Source organism: Drosophila bipectinata, chromosome XL (genome assembly GCF_030179905.1).
Source record: "Drosophila bipectinata strain 14024-0381.07 chromosome XL, DbipHiC1v2, whole genome shotgun sequence".
Lineage (NCBI taxonomy): Eukaryota > Metazoa > Arthropoda > Insecta > Diptera > Drosophilidae > Drosophila > Drosophila bipectinata.
Window position 1 is genome coordinate 5961672 of NC_091734.1, and position 24691 is coordinate 5986362.

At 34.8% G+C, this 24691-nt stretch overlaps 2 protein-coding genes across 10 annotated transcripts; both read right to left on the reverse strand.

Annotated features, from left to right (window-relative positions):
• Positions 1 to 713: 713 nt before the first annotated feature.
• LOC108124809 (uncharacterized) lies at positions 714 to 2148 on the reverse strand. The gene is made up of 4 exons (XM_017240657.3): positions 2000 to 2148; positions 1883 to 1939; positions 1519 to 1822; positions 714 to 1457 (listed from the first exon to the last, which is right to left on the reverse strand). Exons 2-4 carry the CDS (start codon positions 1894 to 1896, stop codon positions 933 to 935), a joined length of 843 nt encoding a protein of 280 aa, XP_017096146.2. The 5' UTR covers positions 1897 to 1939; positions 2000 to 2148; the 3' UTR covers positions 714 to 932.
• Positions 2149 to 4620: 2472 nt separating this feature from the next.
• On the reverse strand, positions 4621 to 19667 carry Adar (Adenosine deaminase acting on RNA). Of its 9 annotated transcripts, none has more exons than XM_017240709.3 (13): positions 19416 to 19667; positions 18994 to 19211; positions 17655 to 17768; positions 14106 to 14193; positions 13860 to 14008; positions 13097 to 13265; positions 12147 to 12329; positions 11742 to 12022; positions 11492 to 11642; positions 10738 to 10903; positions 9796 to 9895; positions 9243 to 9722; positions 4621 to 9179 (listed from the first exon to the last, which is right to left on the reverse strand). In XM_017240709.3, the coding sequence occupies exons 3-13, from the start codon at positions 17688 to 17690 to the stop codon at positions 9081 to 9083; spliced, it is 1902 nt and encodes a 633-aa protein (XP_017096198.1). In that variant the 5' UTR covers positions 17691 to 17768; positions 18994 to 19211; positions 19416 to 19667; the 3' UTR covers positions 4621 to 9080. The 9 variants fall into 9 exon arrangements, with proteins under 9 accessions (XP_017096198.1, XP_070132591.1, XP_070132592.1 ...); XM_070276490.1 differs by having other exon boundaries at positions 12971 to 13265; XM_070276491.1 differs by having other exon boundaries at positions 12971 to 13265; positions 19412 to 19667.
• Between the last annotated feature and the right edge of the window lie 5024 nt (positions 19668 to 24691).

A 24691-nucleotide genomic window follows, 5' to 3' on the forward strand; every position in this document is an offset into this window, starting at 1 on the left:
AGTAGTCGATGTCGATAGCTCTTGTCGAGCCTGTTGGATCGCTTTGTGTCCAATAATTCGATTTGTGGACTTTTTAACGGTAAAGTTGTAGGGGTGGCTCGCTCAGGTTCGGCTTGGGTCCACCCTTTAATGGCACTTTGAGTGCATTAGATCCAAAGTGGCTGGAAGTAAACTTTATTATTGTGGCTGAGTACCAAATAGGACTCATACCTTGGATGCCAGTGGCAGTGGCAATGGCAGTAGCAGTAGCGGTAGCGGACTTTTTGCTTTTAATTAAAATCAAACTTTTAAGCAAAGCCCGGGTCTTTAAAATTCAATTTAAAAATTCCAACAGGGAATGCACGAAAGTGGAATAAAATGTCATCAGTTTTGTCCAAATTGGTTATTAGAATGTGCCTAATATGGATTCAAGGCCTGTTGGCCAAAAATGTGCAAATATATCCTTGATATCCTTGTTATCCACCGCCCCCCGAAGGCAAACGGACCAACTCCCATCCCTGTCCTGTCCTGAAATGTGTTTATTTGGCTTTTCCCTGACGGTTTTCCATCATCAGCAAGTGGTGGAAAGTGACAAAATAAATACCCCGAAAGCAAATGTCTTGTCCTGTCAGGATTTCAGCATCCAGCCCAGTCCGCCCTTTCATGTCCTTTGGCTTCTGAAGCTCTGATTGCTGGGATACAGTTTCCTTATCCCTTTAAATGATATTCACAAATATTTTCTCAAGATTAAAAATAAGAAAAATCGTATTTTTTTTGTAAAATTTAAGATAGATTTTGGAAATACATATTTCGATTTAAGGACATCTTAACCATGCTTGGTTATTCGTGTTTGCGTCGTTCTTTAACTTCTGGTAAAAACTTTAAAATATTCTCCTTTTGTTGCAGAGTTTTCTGAATTATTAAAATCATCCTTGTCTGTGAATATTTTTCTCCTAAAACACGCCACGCAGGCACGCAATTACCATGAGTATGTGGGCCAGATTTATCCAATACAAGTGTCCTTCTGATTTTTGGTCTGGCTCCTTCGTCAAGTCCCGACTGGAAGGCAAAGTTGAAGAAAGCGGAGCGGATGGTATGAGGGAATTGATATACTTCCCCCCATTGGCTATGAGACTACAAATACTACTGGAGTCGGAGTCCCCCTGATCGAAACACATCCGGTGGCCGGACAAGATCTCCGATTGCCACAAGACTTCCTCACAAACCGGCTTCAGGAGCACCATCTGTTCGGAGAGCGTGGAATCGATTCCTGGCAATTGAATCAGAGTACCCTCGGAGTGCACCTCCCACAGCAGACGGTCCGACGTGTCCTGTAGGCTACGATGGGCGTAGCTGAAGCCATCTACCGATAGGCTCCGATGCAGCTCGATTTCATTATCCTTGGAGTCCTTATTGCCTTGCAGGTGATCCGATGTCCTGTGGCACTCGTCAGGGGGTAGCATTTCATAAGCGAGTTGCTGGAAAATCAAATAAGGATTATTTCTAGATATTTAGTTAATCTTTTTATAAATTACTTACCAAATGAATAATTTCCAAACAATCTTTATTCATCTCATCCATTTCCTCCTCATCGGGATCCGCATCAAAGTCAGACAGATCCAGGATGCCATGACGAGATCCCAGGACCACCACACCTTGTTGATCGTCCTTGGAGGCGGCAGTGTGGTGAATGGTTTGCATCAGTTCGTTCATCGAGGGATTCGCCAGGAAGACATTGTTGCTGGAACTGGAGGGAATCTGGGACAGGGAACGATCCTCTCCTTGGCCATCTTCGCGTCTTCGTATTCTCTTATTGGCTCCAGATGTAAAAGCACGACTGCCTCTGTAAAATATATTTTACAAAATTAGATAAAAATTTAAATATTTTCTCTATTAAGCTAACATTTGCATCCACATTATATTTAATACATGAATAGAAGGAGACGCCTCTAAGGACCACCTGATGGGAAGAAAGAAGCCATGAGTATCAAAAGAATCCACGAATCTCTTCAGGACTTACCAATAAAATTTGGACTATTTATATTTAAAAAATAGAACAAAAAACAAATATTTAACTGACGTGTGTGCGTGTAGGTACCTGGTTCTGTGTGATTGCAACTGGACTGTTTCTAAAATTGAAATTCATTTCCCAGCCATCTACATTTTACATATTTTTGTTAAATACTTATTCCAAACACACACTTTCTTATACGTCTCTTATGGCCAATTTTTTTTGTTGTCAGTTTTTATTACTTTTCATATTTTTTTGCGTTTTTTTTCTGCCTTCCAGGAAAGAGACACTTGATTCAGATTGTCCTTCGTCCCGCAGGATGTCTGCTATTTTATAAGCAATACCATACCGAGAGACGAGCTTGGCGGCCACATTGTCGGCTTAAGTGCCACCATCCCTGAAATGTTTCCGTTGAAAGTAAATTACATTTTATTTGATTTTAAGTGAATTATTTACTTTCTTGTTTCTCGCTGTTTTCAACAACCAGTAAGTAGTCATATTTTGATATTTCTTTTTAGAAAAGCAAAGTAATAGGGGAGGCCCGAGAAGTTAAGTGAGAAATTTTGGTTATAAAGATGCTAAAACTCTTAAAAAGTAATTTTCTTTAAAAGAAAGTAGAAAATGTTATGGATTCTGTATGTCTTTATTTTTTATATAAATCATAGCTTCACCGATTCTCATCGGAGCCCACTGGGAAGGCCATATCTTGGCCAGTTCTCATTCGATTCTTTCGAGGAACACCTTAAACGATCTGTGGATCGTTTCCCCACCAATCTGCATCAAAATCTGCCAACGAAATATTTTTTCGATTTTTTTCAAAATTTTCGTGGGGAGACCCCTGCAAAAAGTGGGATTTTTGAATATGGCCCACTGGGAAGGCTATATCTTGGCCAATTCTCATCCGATTCTTGCGAGGAATACCTTAAACGATTCGTGGATTGATTCTCCACCAATCTGCATCAAAATCTGGCAACGAAATATTTTTTCGATTTTTTTCAAAATTTTCCCTGCAAAAAGTGGGATTTTGGGGTATGGCCCACTGGGAAGGCCAATTCTCATCCGATTCCTGCGAGGAATACCTTAAACGATTTGTGGATGGATTCGCTACCAACCTGCATCAAAATCTGACAACAAAATATTTTTTCGATTTTTTTCAAAATTTTCGTGGGGAGACCCCTGCAAAAAGTGGGATTTTGGGGTATGGCCCACTGGGAAGGCCATATCTTGGCCAATTCTCATCCGATTCTTGCAAGGAATACCTTAAACGATGTGTGGATTGATTCTCCACCAATCTGCATCAAAATCTGGCAACGAAATATTTTTTCGATTTTTTTCAAAATTTTCGTGGGGGATTTTCCCTGCAAAAAGTGGGATTTTGGGGTATGGCCCACTGGGAAGGCCATATCTTGGCCAATTCTTATCCGATTGTCGCGAGGAATACCTTAAACGATTTGTGGATGGATTCGCTACCAATCTGCATCAAAATCTGACAACAAAATATTTTTTCGATTTTTTTCAAAATTTTCGTGGGGAGACCCCTGCAAAAAGTGGGATTTTGGGGTATGGCCCACTGGGAAGGCCATATCTTGGTCAATTCTCATCCGATTCTTGCAAGGAATACCTTAAACGATGTGTGGATTGATTCTCCACCAATCTGCATCAAAATCTGGCAACGAAATATTTTTCGATTTTTTTCCAAATTTTCGTGGGGAGACCCCTGCAAAAAGTGGGATTTTTGAATATGGCCCACTGGGAAGGCTATATCTTGGCCAATTCTTATCCGATTCTTGACAAGGATTCTTTCAACGAGTTCGATTCTCAATCTGTCTATACCAATACAATAATACAATATATAAAATAGAGTGAATAAATATATATTTTAAGTAATTAATATTTAATATACTTTTAAGAAACTTAAGTTTTAAGAAATGTGTTAAGTGTTATGTGAATAATCCTCACTGAAGCCGGGTTTCGTTAACAGCGGACTGTCATTTCGAAATCAACAAGTTCGTTGTCGACGAAACCTGCATGCTGTGTGGAATGACAACGTTTAATAAATAAATAAATAAATCGCATTTAAATTCCATTGAGATTTTATAATAAGGATATGTTGTGTAGAATATAATTCGTTTCGCCAATGGCATTCGAATGTTTGAATAAACTATACAAAAGCCCGGGCGAGGTAAGTAAGGTATGGCACAATGTACATATTTTGCTTTCAGAGTTTGCATTACGCATTAGACATTCATAAGAGGGAAAATAAATCTGGCTAACATCAAGGTGGAAGAAAAGAAAAGCTTATATGTGATGGGGATAGAGGTGGAGATTGTGTGTAATACAGGTATGTACATAAAACACAGGTACACGGCACACCTGAGCTCTGTCTGGAACAATGAAAGCTCACAAGGGGCGAGAAAATAACATTCATATATGAGGATAGTGTTGCCTTTTTACACGGATTTGCATTATATTACAAAAAATATAAGGAAGCAGGCATTAAATAAATCAATAAAAAACACAAATATTAAAGTTCAGAATTGTCGCATTGAAATGCCAAAGGTGGAGCCCACAAATGAAAACCCACTCATGACTTATGTATGTTTTAAATCCAAGACAGGAAAAAGACAATGTTTTAGTTTTTTACGCTATATATATTATTGGTAATTTATTTAATTTTCATTTACAATAGTTTTGTTTTGGAGACCGAACGTTTTATGTAAATATATATTAATAGGCTTATAAGGTTTGGTTTCTTGTTCAATTTCGGGATTATTACTTTTTATTGGCTGACAGTCGATTATAAAATCGCAAAATACAATTTTTGTTCTTGTCCATATATGCTTCCATCGCTATATTATATAATATATATATAATATACTGTTTAAACAAAGACCATCGTAAAATCTATTTTAAAATTTATTCATGTGATTGATCAATTGGATTCTCTTAGGATATCTAAGTTGTATTTTTTTGTTGTCTCACTGACTGCAGCTGTTAACAATTGGGATTGTTGTTGGATTTTTAGTTCGGATAGTTGCACTAATTTTGTCAATCCGGAAAACAATATTTTCGCTTTGTGTCTTTGTTAAGTTATACACTTTTTACCTCAATATATATATTTGTTTGTTTGTTATTTATTTTGAACGTAAAGGAGCGATATATATATGCATTTGTCACTTACACTTCGCCTTCCGATCGATTAAACAACTTAGAGATTATAGTTTAATTTGAAAAACTAATTAAGGCCGTCTCGAAATCACTACAGCATCTAAAAAAGAGTTTATTTCTCGCTTCTGTCTATATATATAATATATATGTTTGAATTCAAAGTTTGAAGTTATAGAGAATATGTATGGTGAATCAAACGATCTAAGAGAGCAGGAAAAAGCTAAAACTTGCACCTAAAATAGCCAAAAGCCAATGTTTTTTGTGTTTTTTTTTGTCGTGTTTTCTTTTTTGCGGAACATAATCTAGTGCCACACTATATAGTTCTGTGGATCGGTGATATATATAAATATGTATTATCCTTTTTCTGACTAGATACCTTTTTGTATGGTTTTTGCTTAATGACTAGGCAAATTATTGGAAACTTCTAATAGAAAGAGCGAAGTATAAGATGTGTAAGTACTGTTTCTGCTTTTCTGAGATTACATTCTGTGTTCTTATATACGTTTTTGTTTTTCGTTTTAAGAAGTTAATAATAATGTGTTAGTATACTATGTATCTAAGAGATTGTGGTGTCATGTGGAATTCATAATTTTTTTTTGTTTTCGATAATAAAAGAAAATGTACTTTTGCAGTTCTATGTTTTGTTCTGTAAGCATCCTTCATCCTACTTATCGGCACTAAGTTTCGCAAGTTATGTCTTAAATTTCTTATCGATTATAGTCTTTCAACATTGAAAAAAAAAGAAAAAAAATGTATCAACTAAACTAAAACCAATTTTTGCCTTTTTTCGATTTTTTACGTACGTATGCAATAATTGTTAATTATTGTTTATAAACTATGCACGTACTTGCTATTTATATTTGTTATTAGTTTTGGTCTAGCGCTTCTTTTTTTAACGTATCACTTATCACTGTGATGTCTATATGCTTTTTCAATCATTTTTTGGTTACACAATAATTCACCTTTTTTATTTCGCATCTACAATTTTTTTTTCATATATATTATATATTTGTTTTTGTTTTTATTTATTGTAGCCGGAAGGAAGAGAAATGGCTGTCAAAGGTTTCTGTTTGCAATTTGAGCAAAACCCTTTATGCGTATTTTGAGGGCTTTTTAGTGTCTTATTTTTTAGCATTATTGGAATTCATTGATGAACATAATGGATATATACGTATATTTTATATGTAGGTATGTTGTATGTCGTTTATGTTTAGGAAAAAGTCAGGCTACGCAACTAAAAAACTCATCAAATCTAAAATGAAATAAATATGTTTTTATGTGTGTTCTTTGAGTGAGGGTGTGTGTGTTTTTTTTAGCTTATATCTCGCTGATTTCTTAGGTCTTACTAAGTCTAATATTGAACAATAATGTTTTTGTTGTCTGGGTTTCTAAAAACCATTAACTAACCTAATCGTTTTGAAAATTCAAAATTTATATTCCAATATAATTATTGTTAAAGTGTTGAACAGTTTCGTTTCCATCTACAGTTTAATTTATACTTTTTTTATATATATATAGAGTTAAGTGAAGTTTCCATATATATGTAATATATATATAATCATATATATATATATTTGTTGTTTCCTGGCTTCGAAGTGGCTATTGTGGTTGCATTGCAATAAAAAATGATATATCAGAAACCCCAATTGTATACCTACGCGCTCCTATACGTATTTCACTTCAGTTTTAGGTTTTCATTTTAAATCTTTACTTTCCGTTCACTTCATTGTAAAATTTCTTATTTGAAAATCTAATGTAGACAAGCAATGTTTAAATGTATACATATTATATTCGTTTTAAAATTTTCATCTTGTTTCCTATATAGTTTTCGGTTTTCTTGTTTTTTATTGATTATTTTTAGCTGATGCTGCCGTTGTTTTTAGTTTTTCTTTTATTGTTAACATAGAATATTTAAGAATGGATAAAATGCAGCTATGCTGGAAGTACTAGTAAAATTTAGTATCACAGTATTTTATATAAGATCAACTTTTTGTTTATCCATTATATGCTTGCTGTATTTTATGCAAATATTACCTATTTTCGCATGTGCCTCGTCGTCACATTAATGCCATGGGTATTATATGTAAATTTATAAACAAATAATTCAGGAATTCTACCACGTTTTCTCATATTTTTTTTCTTTTATTCAAAACATATTGTACATGAATAACATTAAACTAAATGGAAAAATGGTAATTCGAATTTGGGAAAAACTACTCACTTAATGTAAGTTACAGGATAACACCGAATCAAATACATGCACTTAGGCATCGGACATTGGCTGTCCTGCTCTAAAATGTCATGCCGTCTTTTTCGTTTTCAAAAGGAATCAACTTTTTTGATTGCATTTTAGAATGCAATTTAATTTTTTGTGGGGAAATTTCATGTACAATTAAGTCAAAAATAGAACTCAAAAGGAAGCCTCAATACGTGGTGACAGATTCAGTTCAGATTTTCGGGGTCACCAGATACTGGGCGCAAAAATTTCGAGGTCACCAAATATTGGGGCCATAAAAAATCGTTATTTTATTAGAAATTAAACGAGCAATCAGCAAAAAAATGTATTGGCAGTGAAACCAACTAAAAAGTTTATGTTTTCTCTGTTTTTTGTTGTTTTTTTTCTATATATATATTATATACTGGAAGAAATCAGAGGAAGCAGTGAATTTTTTTTTGTTTTTTTTTTCTTGTGGGGGAAAAAAATAGCAAGATCGGTATGTTGTTCTACTGTCCAAAAAACTAATACAATATAATGCAAAATGACATTACAAGCTTATGGTTAACATTTTTAAGCAGCCGCCTGTCTTTTTGCTTTAATTGGTTAATCTTTCATCGTTTTCATATTTTTGTTGCTTTGGAGATTTGCTTTGTTGTAGATTTGTAACTAATCTAATACGTAATTCGTAGGTGTGATTTATTTCAACTAATCTGGCAATTACAAAGAAATCTAAATAATCTGGTAGTTGATTAATAGTTTTGGTATATTAGTTTAAACTTTAAAGTCTCATTCTAGCCAAGAACATAGTATGGTTTATATATGATTCGAAGAAAAATGTATGTATGTGAGAAATATGTATCATTTCGAAATCTACTTTTTCAATTTATATGTATATGTATATATTAAGCGTGACTTTATTATATTATTTATTATGTCGTTGCAAATAACATAACTTAACAACATACACATTTCTTAATTGTAAACAAAATTCATTCTCCAGATTCCATGTGAAAGTTTAAAGTTTCTTTTTGTTTATCTTGTGTCTCTCTGGTTTGTTTGTTGTTTATATTTATATATATTTTTGTAACAATATTCTTTTTGTTTGTTTGAAACTTGTAAAATCTAAAACAGTGTACATCTCATATAATATACGTAAAATGTAAGTTGTTAATTTGTTAAGAATGCAACCGATATATAGATATATATATAATATATTTCTTCTTGTGGGAAAACTTGTGTGAGAGAAGGAAGAAGTCGTCGGTTTTTGCCAATTTTATTCACATAAAATTATTCAACAAAAAAAAAAAAATAATAATAATAATATATATTAAAAATAATTCAATTGATTTCAAAAAAACGCCATAATACTCCTTTACTCAGTTCCAGCATAAAAACTACATTCTATTCTATAAATATTCTAGAGCCGTTTTCCATTATTCGAGCAATAGCATCGTTGTGCTTGCCATTGAGATTTTTGGGACACAAGTTTCGCTGTTTTTGCTGATTTTGTTCAGTTTGTTGTTCTAGTTCTTGCTGATTTTGTTCATTTTGTTGATTCTGATGCTTTTGCATCAAACTTATTTTGCATTCTACATACGATTTGTTACTATAAGCTATTGCTTCTAATTCTATTAATTGCTTGCCGTTGCATTTGTCTTTTTTAAACATTTCATTTCCCATCGATAGAGCTGTTTGTGAATGCAGTCATTCGTTAAGTCCGAACTCGTCTTGTTCGATCGGTTTCTTCAGCCAGCTTCCCAGATCTTCTCGTTTAAACGCGGAAAACAGTTCTAATTTAGCGGTCTACAAAATAAGTATATAATAATATTAATATAAATCAACTGAAATATTGTATTAGATATCCACCTGATAGTCTTTGACATTAGCCTTCGTTTGACCATAGTCTGTGGTCACTTTGCGCACCAATATACCCGGCAGATTCTTCATCAAGAATCCGTATTTAACGAAAAACGCCTGCTTGGTAATACGCGACACCTGACCACCAATGGTCCTGCCAGTTAGGGAGTTAACCACCTCCAGTTCCGTATCACCGATGGTCCAGTTAATGCCAAAATTTGGCGCCTTGGCCTGGTTACGCGGCTCGGCCGATGTCACCAATGCCAGACGGGGCTTATTCAAATGATAGGGCGGCGGCAGACCCTGGATGGACTTCTCGATCCGACCGCATACAGCCCGGTACATATGCTCTGGGTGCAAAAGACTCCCCAAGACAATAGAATGCAGGTACACTGGTTCAATTATGGAAGACAGTAAGGAACCCTGTATACCCACAATGTTCCAGCGTGCGATTTTATCCGAGCACGACATTGTGAGCAGGCGTTGGCCCTAGTTTTTAGAAAAAAACACATATATATTATTAATAATTTATATAAAATATTATATAAAAATAAAGACTAACCTGCAAAACGCCGTCCCACGTTTGTATGCCATCGCTGCTTTTAACTGGTATTGTTCCTTCCCCGGACTCGATCTTCGTGCGTAACTGTCCACGGGCTTTTCTATAGTTGATTAGGTTTTATATTGTTTTTTTTTTTTAAGTGTAAATGTGGGCGCGGCATTGTGTGTGGAAATGAATATGAAAATAGAATTATTTTGATTGTTTAAAAAGTTATTTCGAAACATGCCAAGTCAATATTATGAACAAAACATGGTCAGTTCTTTTTTGTGGCTTTTAAGTAGACAGAACGAGAAATATTCACATTAAAACTACATTTTTTTGTAAGATTCTTAGAGAGCTACGATGAAATTTCAACCTTGTTTCACATATTTTTGTCAAGAATTTATTTTGCATTTTTTTTTTAATCCAATTGGAGCTTTACATTCGGGGGGAACTTACAATAGGGATTTCGAAACAGAGTCTTAAAACAGACAGACAACTCAGTGTTGAAGGAGAGGTTTCAATTTCAAGTTATATATATCATAATCTGAAGATTAATATTAGCAAGATAAGAAATTAAACAAAAAAAACTATACAAAAAAAAAGAATAAAAAACTTAATAATACCCGGATTCATAACTTCTATACATGCTTGTGTTTAGATTTTGATAATGCCAATATATTCATACATATTCGAATACGTATATATATATTAATGCATATTCATCACTGCATTTCCCAGATTTCCATTTTATATTTTGTTTTTTTTTTTTTTTACAAAATTTAACTAATTAATTGATTAGTTTTCTACTTAATACTTTTGTCATGTATTCTCTTTTCGGTTTTTTTTGTACAATTTTGTATAAAGTTTTCGTGTATAAGAACATATGTAAAGTAATTCATTAAAAGTATATAGTAGCAAGTAGTTATAAAAGTATATATATATAAGATCGATTGTACCAACCTATTTGGATGTTTATCAACACCTGTGTCGTTTTCGTGAGGACTAAATATCCGTGCATCCCCACAAGGTGCTGTATTTATATACAAATGGAAATGTACCCCGGATTTTAGTTTATAAGGGTATTGCCCATCAGTATTCCTCACGAAAATCGACTGATATGCTGTGGCTAAATTTAAGAGAAAATTGAATAAGAGTAATCAAATATAAATTAAATGAAAACGTTTTAGATTTAGTTTCTTAAATTCATTTTTCTTTTCATTAATACACAAGGGGTATATATATGAAAAGAATCTGTTTTTTTTATGGAGGGGTATATATAATATATATCTTTGTTTTGGTTTTGTAATTAAAAGTGATGGATAAAGCATAAAATGCCTATAACTTGGCTTTTGTTAAATTAAAATAATAAAATCAAAACAGTTGGTGATTCTATAGGATAATGAAATGGATAAATGAAACTGTAAGCCAATTGAAAACAAAGAGTTTGGTGGGTTTTTAGGAATATCTAGTTGCCCTAAAAATTCAGAAAAATAACGGTTAGCACTCCGTGATTATATTCTAATAATGACTAATATTTCTTTTTGGCAGGATTTCAACAAAAATTTAAGACACTTTCGACAATGTTTTCTCTCTTTTCATAAGACTTTACAATAGAAACTAAATGCTAGACTAGATAGGGTTGTCTTACTTAAGACTAGATCAGTTTTATGAGATATATATGGAAAAACTTGGCTTAGACATCAAACAACTATACCCTGATTGCACTGAAGATCCAGCTGGGCATATAAGTACTTGAGAAGACATCGCCTGGACACGATCTCGGCGTGGGAATCGTTCAGAACAGCTCCGTTCACGCTCATATGTTCGCCGCTGACGCACTTGGTGCCCGTCGATACCGAAATTACCTATTCGAATGGATATTGATGTAATCGGGATCATATTCAGATTTTAGATATATATTGATGTAGACTAGCTAGTATACAACTAGCTAGTTAGCAACTCACTTTGGCTTCGCAAAAATTCATGTTTTCAGTCATTACAATGCCAGCCAATACCTTTCGCCGCGAATAGGCCTCCTGACCCTTAATCACCTCCATGAACTTCTCCAATACCAGACGACCAATGGTGTCCGCATGGATCTGGGGCAGTTCCATGGACGATGACTTGTCGTCGATGGGCAGTGGCACGTTCTTTTGCGGCACCACCATGGGGCTATACGAGATGTTGCACAGCGAGGCCAAAGCCGCTTTGGCAGCTGCGTTTTTAGCCAATTTTTTAGATGGACCTGGAAATAAGAAAGAAATATTAATACCTGGTAATTGTGGGAGATTATTATAATTGAGGGTATCTAGAAGACTTTGCAAGAAGAGAGACTCCTTGCCAAGTCCTTTGCAACCTCATACACTTACCTGTCCCATCAAACTTCTTCTCATTAATTGTCACCGTCATCTTAAAGCGACAGTTGTTCTGAGCCCCATCAATATTAATGCACTCGAAATTAACATCGTTGAAGAGTTCGTAGAGCAGCATCACAGGGCCTTTGTCTGGTACTTTCTTCTGGCCATCGACCGTAATGGCGCTCTTGCTGACATCTGGCAATAGAAAATTAAAGTAATAGATTAAAGTCGGGTGATCAGCAGCTGCCTGATCTAACTTATCATCTAAACTTATGTCACACACTCATACGCACACACAGAAGTTTCTTAATTTCTTTAAATTTAATCTCCAACCAACATACAAAAAAAGAAATTAACAGAAAGGCAAGGAAACACATAAATGTAGTTATAAATTAAATTGCAGTGTTTTAAAAATTATTATGTACAAACATTAGAAGAAAAAGCATTACAGTGTCTTAATTTAGAAACCTTCAAAGACATGAATGAAAATAATATTAAGGCATTAAATCTTTATTATACAAGCAGTTTTTTTCATTAAAAATTATCAGAAAAGAGGCTTTTAAAACATTATAAGAACTTTGCAAGAAAGGGGATAAGCCAACACACATAAAAACAAAAACTATAAAGGCTTTCCTTCCATTTGTACTCTTTCTTGATTTGTGATTTTGAGTAAAAATGGAAAACTGATCAATATTTCATTTGGTTCTTGGGTTATTGGGCAAAAGTCAAATAACATTTTGTTTCAATGGTTTCACAATAAATTATAGGTTTAAATAATAAATTAAAATAATCGAACAGAAGAGGAAAATAAACCAAAAAAAATCACTAATACTTGCTCTGACTCATGCAAAACATTTGAAGACGCAACGTGGGTTGTTCAAGCGAGGTAAGGTTGGATTTAGCAGTCAACATCAACGTCTGAATGTAATCGACCAATGCGACATTGGACATATTTTCAATACCATTTTCGAGATGCTCATCGCTGGTAAAGTCCAAGTTGCCCGATGGCTTCAATGGCGACAAAACGGCTCCATCCTTAAATTGTATAAAGCTACGCAGTGCCGTGGCAGCAGCTTCGATGCGTGCTACTTTTTTACTGCGACCTTGGCCCATGTACTTCTGTCCATCGACCTATTGTTTGAAAACAAATTTTAAATATTAATATAAAGGCTATTAATACAAAAGTTTAAAGTGGTCTTGACATTGATTTTTTGTTACAATTGTTAACTAGTTCTAGTATTTCCAGCAAGCTTATTTCCCTTTTTTTTTTAAATTGTTTTTCTTTTTTTATTGTTAAGAAAAGACACACATTCAACGATTTGCATATCAAGTACTTGATTTATATTGACAACGAATATAGCTTTTCAGGTCAATAAAAATCAGATGCGAATGCCCAACAACTGGGGAAACAATTGTTTTTGTTTATTACTACCTATACTAGTTGCTTTTGGGCCCTTAACGGCTAAATGTCATGCACACTTTATAGCCATTTACGGTGCTTGTTACCATATACCCACACTAGACCATATATAACCCACATATCACAACCGTACAACCCCTATTGATCTATTGATATGCAATTTTGTGTCTCTAGATTGCGTGGAATACCAATAGAAACAGATAAAAAAAAAAAAAACGGACTTTAGTGGCATTTTTTGTTTTACGAGTGTTATGGATATTCTTTATGCAAATAGATCAATAGATCCGTACAAGTATTCATCTCACCTCAACGGATATTGTAAATAAAGGTGCGTGCACCGGACCAGTCTGTGACTCCAATTTGTAAATCAGTCCATGTCTTAACTCATTTAGCATAGCCACCGTATTCTTCGGCTGTGGTATCCGTTCCTTTGTTGTTTTCTTTTTAGGTGGCACTGTGTTGTAATAGTATAGAGATCGCGTGTTATAGAGTGTTATAAGTGGGCGAAAAGTGGGGGAAAAGTGGTAAAGTGGATAAAGTTTTTTATTTACCGGCATATTTTGGCATATCATAGCGCCGCTTTTGTGGCGCTTTGCGGTTATAGCCATTCATGTTGATTTCGGATGGTGTTGTCACCGGCTACATGGAAAAATAGATATATTACTATTTGTATTCAATTTGCATATAGAATTATTTAGACAACAATGTTTTAAATGGACATGTACAGTACAACGAAAAGCATTCAAACATCCTTTTTTTTGCTTTTTTTGTTGAAAAAAAGGTGTCCTTTTTGTGTGTAGGTATGCTTTAAATAATTAATATTTTTATTTATTTTAGTTTGTTAGTCACATACATACACACAATATTATTTATTATATGTTTTTAGTTTTGGTTTTTTATTTTTTAGTATTTAGTTTTACACACAACAACATCAATACTATATAGACAGTTATAACAAGACACTGGATATACAAGAGCGCAACAAAAATGGTTCAACAAAAATATATACCCCCATGTCCTTTAAAAAAAAACTCGAACCCGAACCTTATTCTTTAACTTTCGAGGCTTTCTTGCGGAAAACTTACACTATATCTTTGTAAAGCCGCTAACATTAAATCCCGTTTACTAAATACTTTAAGTCTCCTGTTTACAAAACGCTTATGGGCATAAAAATGCTGACGTTGATAGAAAATCGTAGATGATCTAGCCACGCGCATGGCATGGTGGGGATATGATTTATAGCCCCCACGCCCTGGCCTATAATATACTGGATACATAGTAATTGGGTATCCTATATAAGTATAGTATATTTTCGAGATAAATTATCCTTTTTGGCTGCCTGGCTGGCTGTGACGATCAGGAGCGACTGACTGACGACTTTCGAGTTTCCCGGCTAAGCACTGACATTTAACTGACAACGACAAAAGCAATCTGCAGCTAATTTTATAGAAGGAACTGAAATTATTAAAAAAAAAAAAAGGCAGAAAAAGAAAAAAAGCAAATATAAGGGAAAAAAAAGAAAATATGTCCACAGACATTTGTGAAGAGACATTCTTGTACGTGTGTATAGATAATTTGCACGGCTAGCTGATTATTTCGAGAAGCTCGATATTTTTATACCCTTTCTTCCCTTTTAAGATGTGTTGAAGAGTCTACCACATGCGGCTGTCCATTAAATGTCCTAGAAATTCACAAAACAAAAGACTAGGCAAGATTCTTAAACGTGTGCATGTGCGAGTGGTTTCCTTATTTGTTTAGGAGTCTTAATTAATAGACTAATTAATTAAAGGGTGTCGCTTTGATTGGAACGAGCAGACATGAATGCTGAGACATGAAACAACCTTGCTTTAATGGTATTTATCATTTATTCATTTAATTTGAATAGCTTTCTGGGGGAGACTGTCTGAAAATCGAGATGCTTGGCTATTGATAACATCGCATTTAGTGGATTAATGAAGACCATATCCCAGCAAATGGCCCAGAAGGGGCATGAACGAAATGGCATTAAAGGCAAAAAAAAACAAGAAAGGAAAGCTAACTTCGGGCGGAGCCGAAGTTTATATACCCTTGCAGTTAAAACCGGATATATATCGCAAACATCGGATATAGTTGGCCGATCCTTATGGGAATAGGAATATATAATCCAATTTATTACAATACAAAATCTAAAAAAAGTCCCAAACTTCTATCTTCAAAAATACGAAAGTTGATATTTCTACCAAATACCATTTCCGATCGTTCAGTTATATGGCAGCTATGGGATATAGTCGGCCGATCCTAATGAAATTTGGTAGGTTGGATCAACTGACCAAGAATTAAATCTGTACTAAGTTCCAGCTTTCTATCTTCAAAAACACGAAAGTTGGGTCATTTCCGATCGTTCAGTTATATGGCAGCTATAGGATATAGTCGGCCGATCCTTATGAAATTTGGCATGACGTAATGTTTTGCCAAAAATAGCTCACATGTCAAATTTGAACTCTCTAACTCTAAAAACACCAAAGTTATACCATTTCCGATCAATCAGTTATATGGCAGCTATAGGATATAGTCGGCCGATCCGGGCCGTTCCGACTTATATACTGCGTGCAAAGGAAAGAAGGGTGTGTGCAAAGTTTCAAGACGATAGCTTTAAAACTGAGAGACTAGTTCGCGTAGAAACAGACAGACGGACAGACAGACGGACAGACGGACAGACGGACAGACGGACAGACGGACAGACGGACAGACGGACATGCTCATATCAACTCAGGAGGTGATCCTGATCAAGAATATATATACTTTATAGGGTCGGAGATGTCTCCTTCACTGCGTTGCACACTTTTGACCAAAATTATAATACCCTCTGCAAGGGTATAAAAAAGGAAAGATATATATTTTGATGCCGGTGGAGCGGTTATTGCTGCAGCAGCTGCGGCAAGAACTCAGAGATGCATGAGTTGCATTTGCGTATCAAAATTTGCAGTAATCAACGCAACGTTTTCTAAAATAAATCTGTGTTTTTATATTTCCATCCAATGTGTATTAGTGTATCGGTCTCCTTTCTCAGTCTCCTTTTACACATTTACATTTACACAATTTTTGGTTTTTGGTTTGAGAATCTTTTTGATGAATAAATATTTTTGGTTTTAGGTTTTTTGGAGGAATTGACGCCTTCATTTGCGTGGGTGTTTTCACATTTACCAGCTGCCAGCTCTTCACTCGAGATCTGTTTTCCCTTTAAATAGTGACAGTGATATAAAATATAAACTAAACACAGATAACAAAAATAGATAAAAATCGGAAAGATAACAATGAGCTTGAACTCGAGTGCCCATTAATAAAAAACATTTCTTGATAAGAAAGTTTGTGTTTCGTTCGAGTTTCAAAAAAAGATAGCCACCGAAAGTGCAGAAAGTGTATTTCAAATAAGCTTGAAACTTAATTAAAAACTTATTAGCCTTAAAATTTTGTGCCGCCTTATTTTCCCCAAGTATTCCCCTCCCAAATATTCGAATACAATGCAAAAATATTTATGCGACACCAGCACCTGTGTGTCGAGTGTCATTCGTCGGACATCTTTTGATGGTGAGAGTGGTAAAAGTCTGGTGTATCAAGATCATCCATCTCTAAGGGACATGTGTGTAAATTCTTTGCTAAATTAGTTCATTCTCTGATATATTAGGGCTAATCCAAATGCAAATAAAAAGTGTTTTACAAGCAAGTGATGTTTCAAAACATGCAACACAACAGTCAGCCTCTTGGAAAAAATACTAGCTGGAAAAACATGGTATATTTGAACTATTTTTCAAAATCTCTACTAATAATTTAGTTTAGACAAATCTTAAGGGCTTCTATAATTTTGAAAAAATACCAAGATTTTCAGAAGCCCTTTTTTGAGTTTCAAAAAAATACTAACACTCCTTGTACTTAAACCAAGATGCTTTTAAACATAAATTATAGTCAAGACTAAGTTTAAATGTGAAGTATGTTTGTTTTTTAAAATATTTCATGCTTTATCGTGCATTACAGGCAGTTTTTTGATTAAATATTTATTATTTACATAAACAATTCATGGAAAATGATATATATAATTTGAATGACGATTTTCGTCTACTTACATGCTGGAGAGAATTGTTATTTGCGCTGTTTAACATGACTTTGGAATCGAATTTTCACGTACTTTTTATGGTATTTTTTTTATATAGAATCTTTTTGGTGAAATCTGTAGTGCTCTAGAATTTTGTTGATTTTGTTTGTGATTTGAAAATATAAGAAAAAGATGATCAACACCAATCTTTCAGAATTGTAACATCAAATTTTGTATTAAACAAAAATCCACAAAAAAAACGTATAGGATATTAGATGGCAAATGCTAAGAACTAGGTATAAAAGTTTAGCGGCATTTTTTTATTTAAGGGATGACAGCAAAATCCTCCATAATTCAAAAAAGATTATATATAGATATATATGAGAATATATTTATTAAAAAAACTGTTGAACAAAACTAATTGGATAGCTTTACAGAATGCAGAAATCAAAGAGGCTGAATCATGTTTCTTTCAAAAATGTTTCTTTTTTTTTTTTGTTGGTTTACACAAGCAAGTTCTAGGGAAATAAAATGAATGAAAAATACATAAATGCAGGAGCTTTTTAATTTATGGCTGGAATTTAAGATTTTTCCCCCTGATTTATTATTACTTTTGTTTTGTAAAATTTATGGTAAAGAACCCATTGGAAAAAAAAGAAAGAAACGCAATGGGCATGCTTGGCATTCGCATGCATGTAACATTTTCCTTACATACAAATAAGTAAGACATATTTACTTGTATGTTTTGGTTACATGATTTCATCGATTTTCGTACACAACACTCTCCTCTCTCAGGTCCGCCTCTGTCTTGGCATTACAACAAAAACAGAAACCACAAAAAAAAACGTAAGGAAACTAACAACAAAAAAAAAAAGTGCATTGTATATATATAGTATAGTTCCCTACCTGCCTATTAGGTAATGGAATATATATATATATATATTCTTGAACTAAAAATTCGATTGCATTTCGATGCCTTATGTTGGAAAATGCAACTTTTGGTTGGAAAATGGGGGATTTTTCGCCGCAAAAATATACATAAAGGGGGGAGGGTTTGGCTGGCAGGCAGGCAAGGCTGCTGCCCCATGTGTCCGGTGGATGCTGTATGCCACCCTGCATTTCCGGAAAATCGAAATATACGAAATTGACATTTGATGGTTCTTTTTTCATTTCGTGTTTTGTGTTGCATTTTTCACGAATTTCCCAAAAACCAATATCCATACATATACATATATATCGGAATATATCGAAACATATATGCATATGTATATTTATATGTTTTATTGTGTGCGTGTACACACTTACATAGAGTTTTTTGTGTTTTTTAGACCCATGGACTTAAGTTTTTTATGTTCGATTCTACTGCATACCTTTTGTAATCTGTTTTCTTTTTTTTTGTTTTAGCCTTTGGCTTTTTTAGCTTTTGCTCGACGAACGAGCGCTCTAATTATTGATTTTTACTTCGCCGCGTATCGGTAGTGTTTTCTTGTTTTTGTTTTTCTTCAAAATTATTTCAACGCCGAATTCAATATTTTACGGCCATCACTTTGATTGGGACTTTTAATATTCAAATAGCACATAGTTCCTGCTGATTTCACACAAAAAATAATGCAATTATTTAATTTAAAGCGGCACTTGGGGGATGAGGAAGAAAACGGTACCAAAAAAAAAAAGGGAAATAGAAATGCAGAGAGCCAGCGAGAGAAACACACACTCACGCACGCACACGCAAATGCTCACGCACACACACACATACACAAACGTGTTAACATAAACTCACTCACTCACACACACAGGGAAATGGCTGCACCGTTTTTTTGGCAAACAAAACAAAATGAATTTATTTATTTTTTTTGTCTGTTTTATGCGCGCCTCTCCCGACTGGCCTTCCGTTTCCGGTTGATGGTTTATTAGAAATGGGCCCAACGCGTTGCACTTTCTGCGCCCTATTTGTTTTCACGACGATGGCAGAAATTGAGGCGATTAGAAAAAATAACAATGACCCTTCTCGTATCCACGGCGTTTGGCGTTCGGTATTATTGGGCAATCTGGATATCAGGCTGCGGTATTTCGATATAAGCCCAGTCTATCGATAGTTGGCCAAAAAATTTACCGCAATAATACCAGAATCTTGGTATTTTCGATAACATTTTACTTCAAGTAAAGTAAAATACTTTCTTTCTACATTATTTAATTAGCTATATAATTGGCCAGTAGCTCAAAAAAAATATATTTTCATAGATATTTTATAGTACTATCAATAATTTAACATTTTGTCCAATATCATCTGAAATGGTATCTTGTTTTCATGTTTTCGTTTTTTACATAAACTTTTTTACTTTAACTGGTTTCCTCTGGTCATATCGTGGCCATTATAAATTCGATTTTTAAGCGGGATACCTTAAACCTTAAACGGACCTTTGGGAAGGTATATCTCGGCCATTATCCATCCGATTCTTAAGCGGAGTACCTTAATCGATTTTTGGATCGATTCTCCGTAGATTTGCATCAAAACCTGAAAATAAAATTTTCGATCCGATTTTTTCAAAATTTTCTGATGGACCCCCTTCGAAAATGGGGAAATTCAAGAATCTCCAAAATAGGGCCCTTGGGAAGGCTATATCTTGGCCAATATCCATCCGATTCTTAAGCGGAGTACCTTAATCGATTTTTGGATCGATTCTCCGTAGATTTGCATCAAAACCTGAAAATAAAATTTTCGATCCGATTTTTTCAAAATTTTCTGATGGACCCCCTTTGAAAATGGGGAAAATCACGAAATTCGACAATATGGTCCTTGGGAAGGCTATATCTTGGCCAATATTCATCCGATTCTCAAGCGGAGTATCTTCAACGATTTGCGGATCGATTCTCTTCAAATCTGCATCAAATTCTAAAAACTAAATTTTTGATCCCATTTTTTCAAAATTTTTTGATGGACCCCCTTCAAAAATGGGGAAAATCGAGAAACACGAAATTACGGACCTTTGGGAAGATATATCTCGGCCATTATCCATCCGATTCTTGAACGGGTTACCTTAAACGATTTGTGGATCGATTCTCTTTAAATCTGCATCAAAACCTAGAAACAAAATTTTTGATCCCATTTTTTCAAAATTTTCTGATAGACCCCCTTCAAAAATGGGGAAAACCGAGAAACACGAAATTACGGACCTTTGGGAAGGTATATCTCAGCCAATATCTATCCGATTCTTGAACGGGTTACCTTAAACGATTTGTGGATCGATTCTCTTCAAATCTGCATCAAATTCTAAAAACTAAATTTTTGATCCCATTTTTTCAAAATTTTTTGATGGACCCCCTTCAAAAATGGGGAAAACCGAGAAACACGAAATTACGGACCTTTGGGAAGGTATATATCGGCCATTACCCATCCGATTCTTGAACGGGTTACCTTAAACGATTTGTGGATCGATTCTCTTTAAATCTGCATCAAAACCTAGAAACAAAATTTTTGATCCCATTTTTTCAAAATTTTTTGATAGACCCCCTTCAAAAATGGGGAAAACCGAGAAACACGAAATTACGGACCTTTGGGAAGGTATATCTCAGCCAATATCTATCCGATTCTTGAACGGGTTACCTTAAACGATTTGTGGATCGATTCTCTTCAAATCTGCATCAAATTCTAAAAACTAAATTTTTGATCCCATTTTTTCAAAATTTTTTGATGGACCCCCTTCAAAAATGGGGAAAATCGAGAAACACGAAATTACGGACCTTTGGGAAGATATATCTCGGCCATTATCCATCCGATTCTTGAACGGGTTACCTTAAACGATTTGTGGATCGATTCTCTTTAAATCTGCATCAAAACCTAGAAACAAAATTTTTGATCCCATTTTTTCAAAATTTTCTGATAGACCCCCTTCAAAAATGGGGAAAACCGAGAAACACGAAATTACGGACCTTTGGGAAGGTATATCTCAGCCAATATCTATCCGATTCTTGAACGGGTTACCTTAAACGATTTGTGGATCGATTCTCTTCAAATCTGCATCAAATTCTAAAAACTAAATTTTTGATCCCATTTTTTCAAAATTTTTTGATGGACCCCCTTCAAAAATGGGGAAAATCGAGAAACACGAAATTACGGACCTTTGGGAAGATATATCTCGGCCATTATCCATCCGATTCTTGAACGGGTTACCTTAAACGATTTGTGGATCGATTCTCTTTAAATCTGCATCAAAACCTAGAAACAAAATTTTTTATCCCATTTTTTCAAAATTTTCTGATAGACCCCCTTCAAAAATGGGGAAAACCGAGAAACACGAAATTACGGACCTTTGGGAAGGTATATCTCAGCCAATATCTATCCGATTCTTGAACGGGGTACCTTAAACGATTTGTGGATCGATTCTCTTTCAATCTGCATCAAAACCTAGAAACAAAATTTTTGATCCCATTTTTTCAAAATTTTCTGATAGACCCCCTTCAAAAATGGGGAAAACCGAGAAACACGAAATTACGGACCTTTGGGAAGGTATATCTCAGCCAATATCTATCCGATTCTTGAACGGGGTACCTTAAACGATTTGTGGATCGATTCTCTTTAAATCTGCATCAAAACCTAGAAACAAAATTTTTGATCCCATTTTTTCAAAATTTTCTGATAGACCCCCTTCAAAAATGGGGAAAACCGAGAAACACGAAATTACGGACCTTTGGGAAGATATATCTCGGCCTTTACCCATCCGATTCTTCAACGGGTTACCTTAAACGATTTGTGGATCGATTCTCTTCAAATCTGCATCAAAACCTAGAAACAAAATTTTTGATCCCATTTTTTCAAAATTTTCTGATAGACCCCCTTCAAAAATGGGGAAAACCGAGAAACACGAAATTACGGACCTTTGGGAAGGTATATCTCGGCCATTATCCATCCGATTCTTGAACGGGTTACCTTAAACGATTTGTGGATCGATTCTCTTCAAATCTGCATCAAAACCTAGAAACAAAATTTTTGATCCCATTTTTTCAAAATTTTTTGATAGACCCCCTTCAAAAATGGGGAAAACCGAGAAACACGAAATTACGGACCTTTGGGAAGGTATATCTCAGCCAATATCTATCCGATTCTTGAACGGGTTACCTTAAACGATTTGTGGATCGATTCTCTTCAAATCTGCATCAAAACCTAGAAACAAAATTTTTGATCCCAATTTTTCAAAATTTTTTGATGGACCCCCTTCAAAAATGGGGAAAACCGAGAAACACGAAATTACGGACCTTTAGGAAGGTATATCTCGGCCATTATCTATCCGATTCTTGAACGGGTTACCTTAAACGATTTGTGGATCGATTCTCTTTAAATCTGCATCAAAACCTAGAAACAAAATTTTGGATCCCATTTTTTCAAAATTTTTTGATCGACCCCCTTCAAAAATGGGGAAAATCGAGAAACACGAAATTACGAACCTTTGGGAAGGAATATCTCGGCCATTATCCATCCGATTCTTGAACGGGTTACCTTAAACGATTTGTGGATCGATTCTCTTTAAATCTGCATCAAAACCTAGAAACTATATTTTTCATTCATTTTTTTCAAAAATTTCTGTCCCCCCTATTATAATTAAATCTACACTTTCCCCAAAAAACTGGTATACCCTTGGCAAGAGTATGAAAACAATAATTGTTACGTTTGCTAAAAGGGGGCATCTTCTTGAGTGTCACCCGTTAAGTGTTTTTGTTTCTTTGGAAGCAAACTGGTTGCTTGGACTTTATATAAGGCCCGAAAATACTCACCTTTCTTTGGCTTTATCTTCAAGATAAGCGTGTTTCTTTTTATAACATCTTGCAAGTACTTACAATTATTAAATAACATCGTTATACTCTTGAGTGCCGGCTATCTAAATAGAGTGTTTATGATACACCTCGGAATAAGGAAGAAATTAAAAGTCTTTTGACGACTTTGTTTTGTAATTGTGCGGCGACAGGAAGGATTAAATTGGATTCGTGCTTCCCCCTGTAATTTGCAGCTAATTCAAAGGCTAATTAACAACGGAGATTATTGTATATTAATTGATCTATGGCTGGTTCGATTGTCGGATAATACTGCCCCGCAAACAAAAGACTTGAGCAACGAACTTGGCATTGCCGAGTGAATTGTTCGCTGATTTTGTTTCCATTTGATTACCAATTGCCCTCAATGTTCAGTCCAGAATCGGATTAGCATTATTTTCGGGAGTGATGAAATAGGAAGGGGCTGGCCTGATCTGGTTTTGGATCAGATTACACATATATATATACGAGCAGACATGCATTTGGAATTGGAATTGAATAATCTTGGCCACGCGATTGAATAATTTTCTTGGAATTTTTGCATACGAATTTTTAACACTGCCCCAACAACAACAACAACCTGGCCAATAAAAAAATAATAAATAAAGAAAAAAAAAAGTAACAACAGTTTTGCCTCCGTTTTGTTTTCTGTCCGTTTTCTGTTTCACTTTTCTCTCCTGTATTTTTTTTTTGCTTTTTTGTGATGAAGGCAAATCCGAAATTAGCAAAGCAAACAGCACACGGAGAAAGTGAATGGCCGAATAAAGTAAAAGCATTTGGGGCGGGCATCCGCCGACGGGGGCGGGGGTGAGGGGGTGGTGCTTGCGGCTCACCAGACAAGTGCCACTGCCAACGCCTTAACAACTAGCCGGCTTTTTTTTTTGAGAGAGAGAGAAAGAGAGACTCTTTAAAAATTAATCAAAGACGAGATAATACATTTTTTGTAAATTAATTTAAGAAGAGCTTAAAAACTTTAAAACGTTAATTTATAAAAGTATTTTTTGTCAGCGACATTTAGACCCTTGGCCGAGTTAATTTTTGCACAAACATAAAACATGTTGGCGGCATAAAAGCAATTCATAATTTTTTATTTTTTGGGTGCGATGCTCCAAAGTTCCATTCCATGGCTTGAACCGCAGCACCCCTCTACTATGCCGCCCAATATTTTTTGGCCGTGTCATGTCAAGAGTTTATGGGTTTTGTCATTTTTCAGTTATTCAGTGTTTCAGTTTTCGTTTTATTTAGTTTGGCCTGCCCTGACTT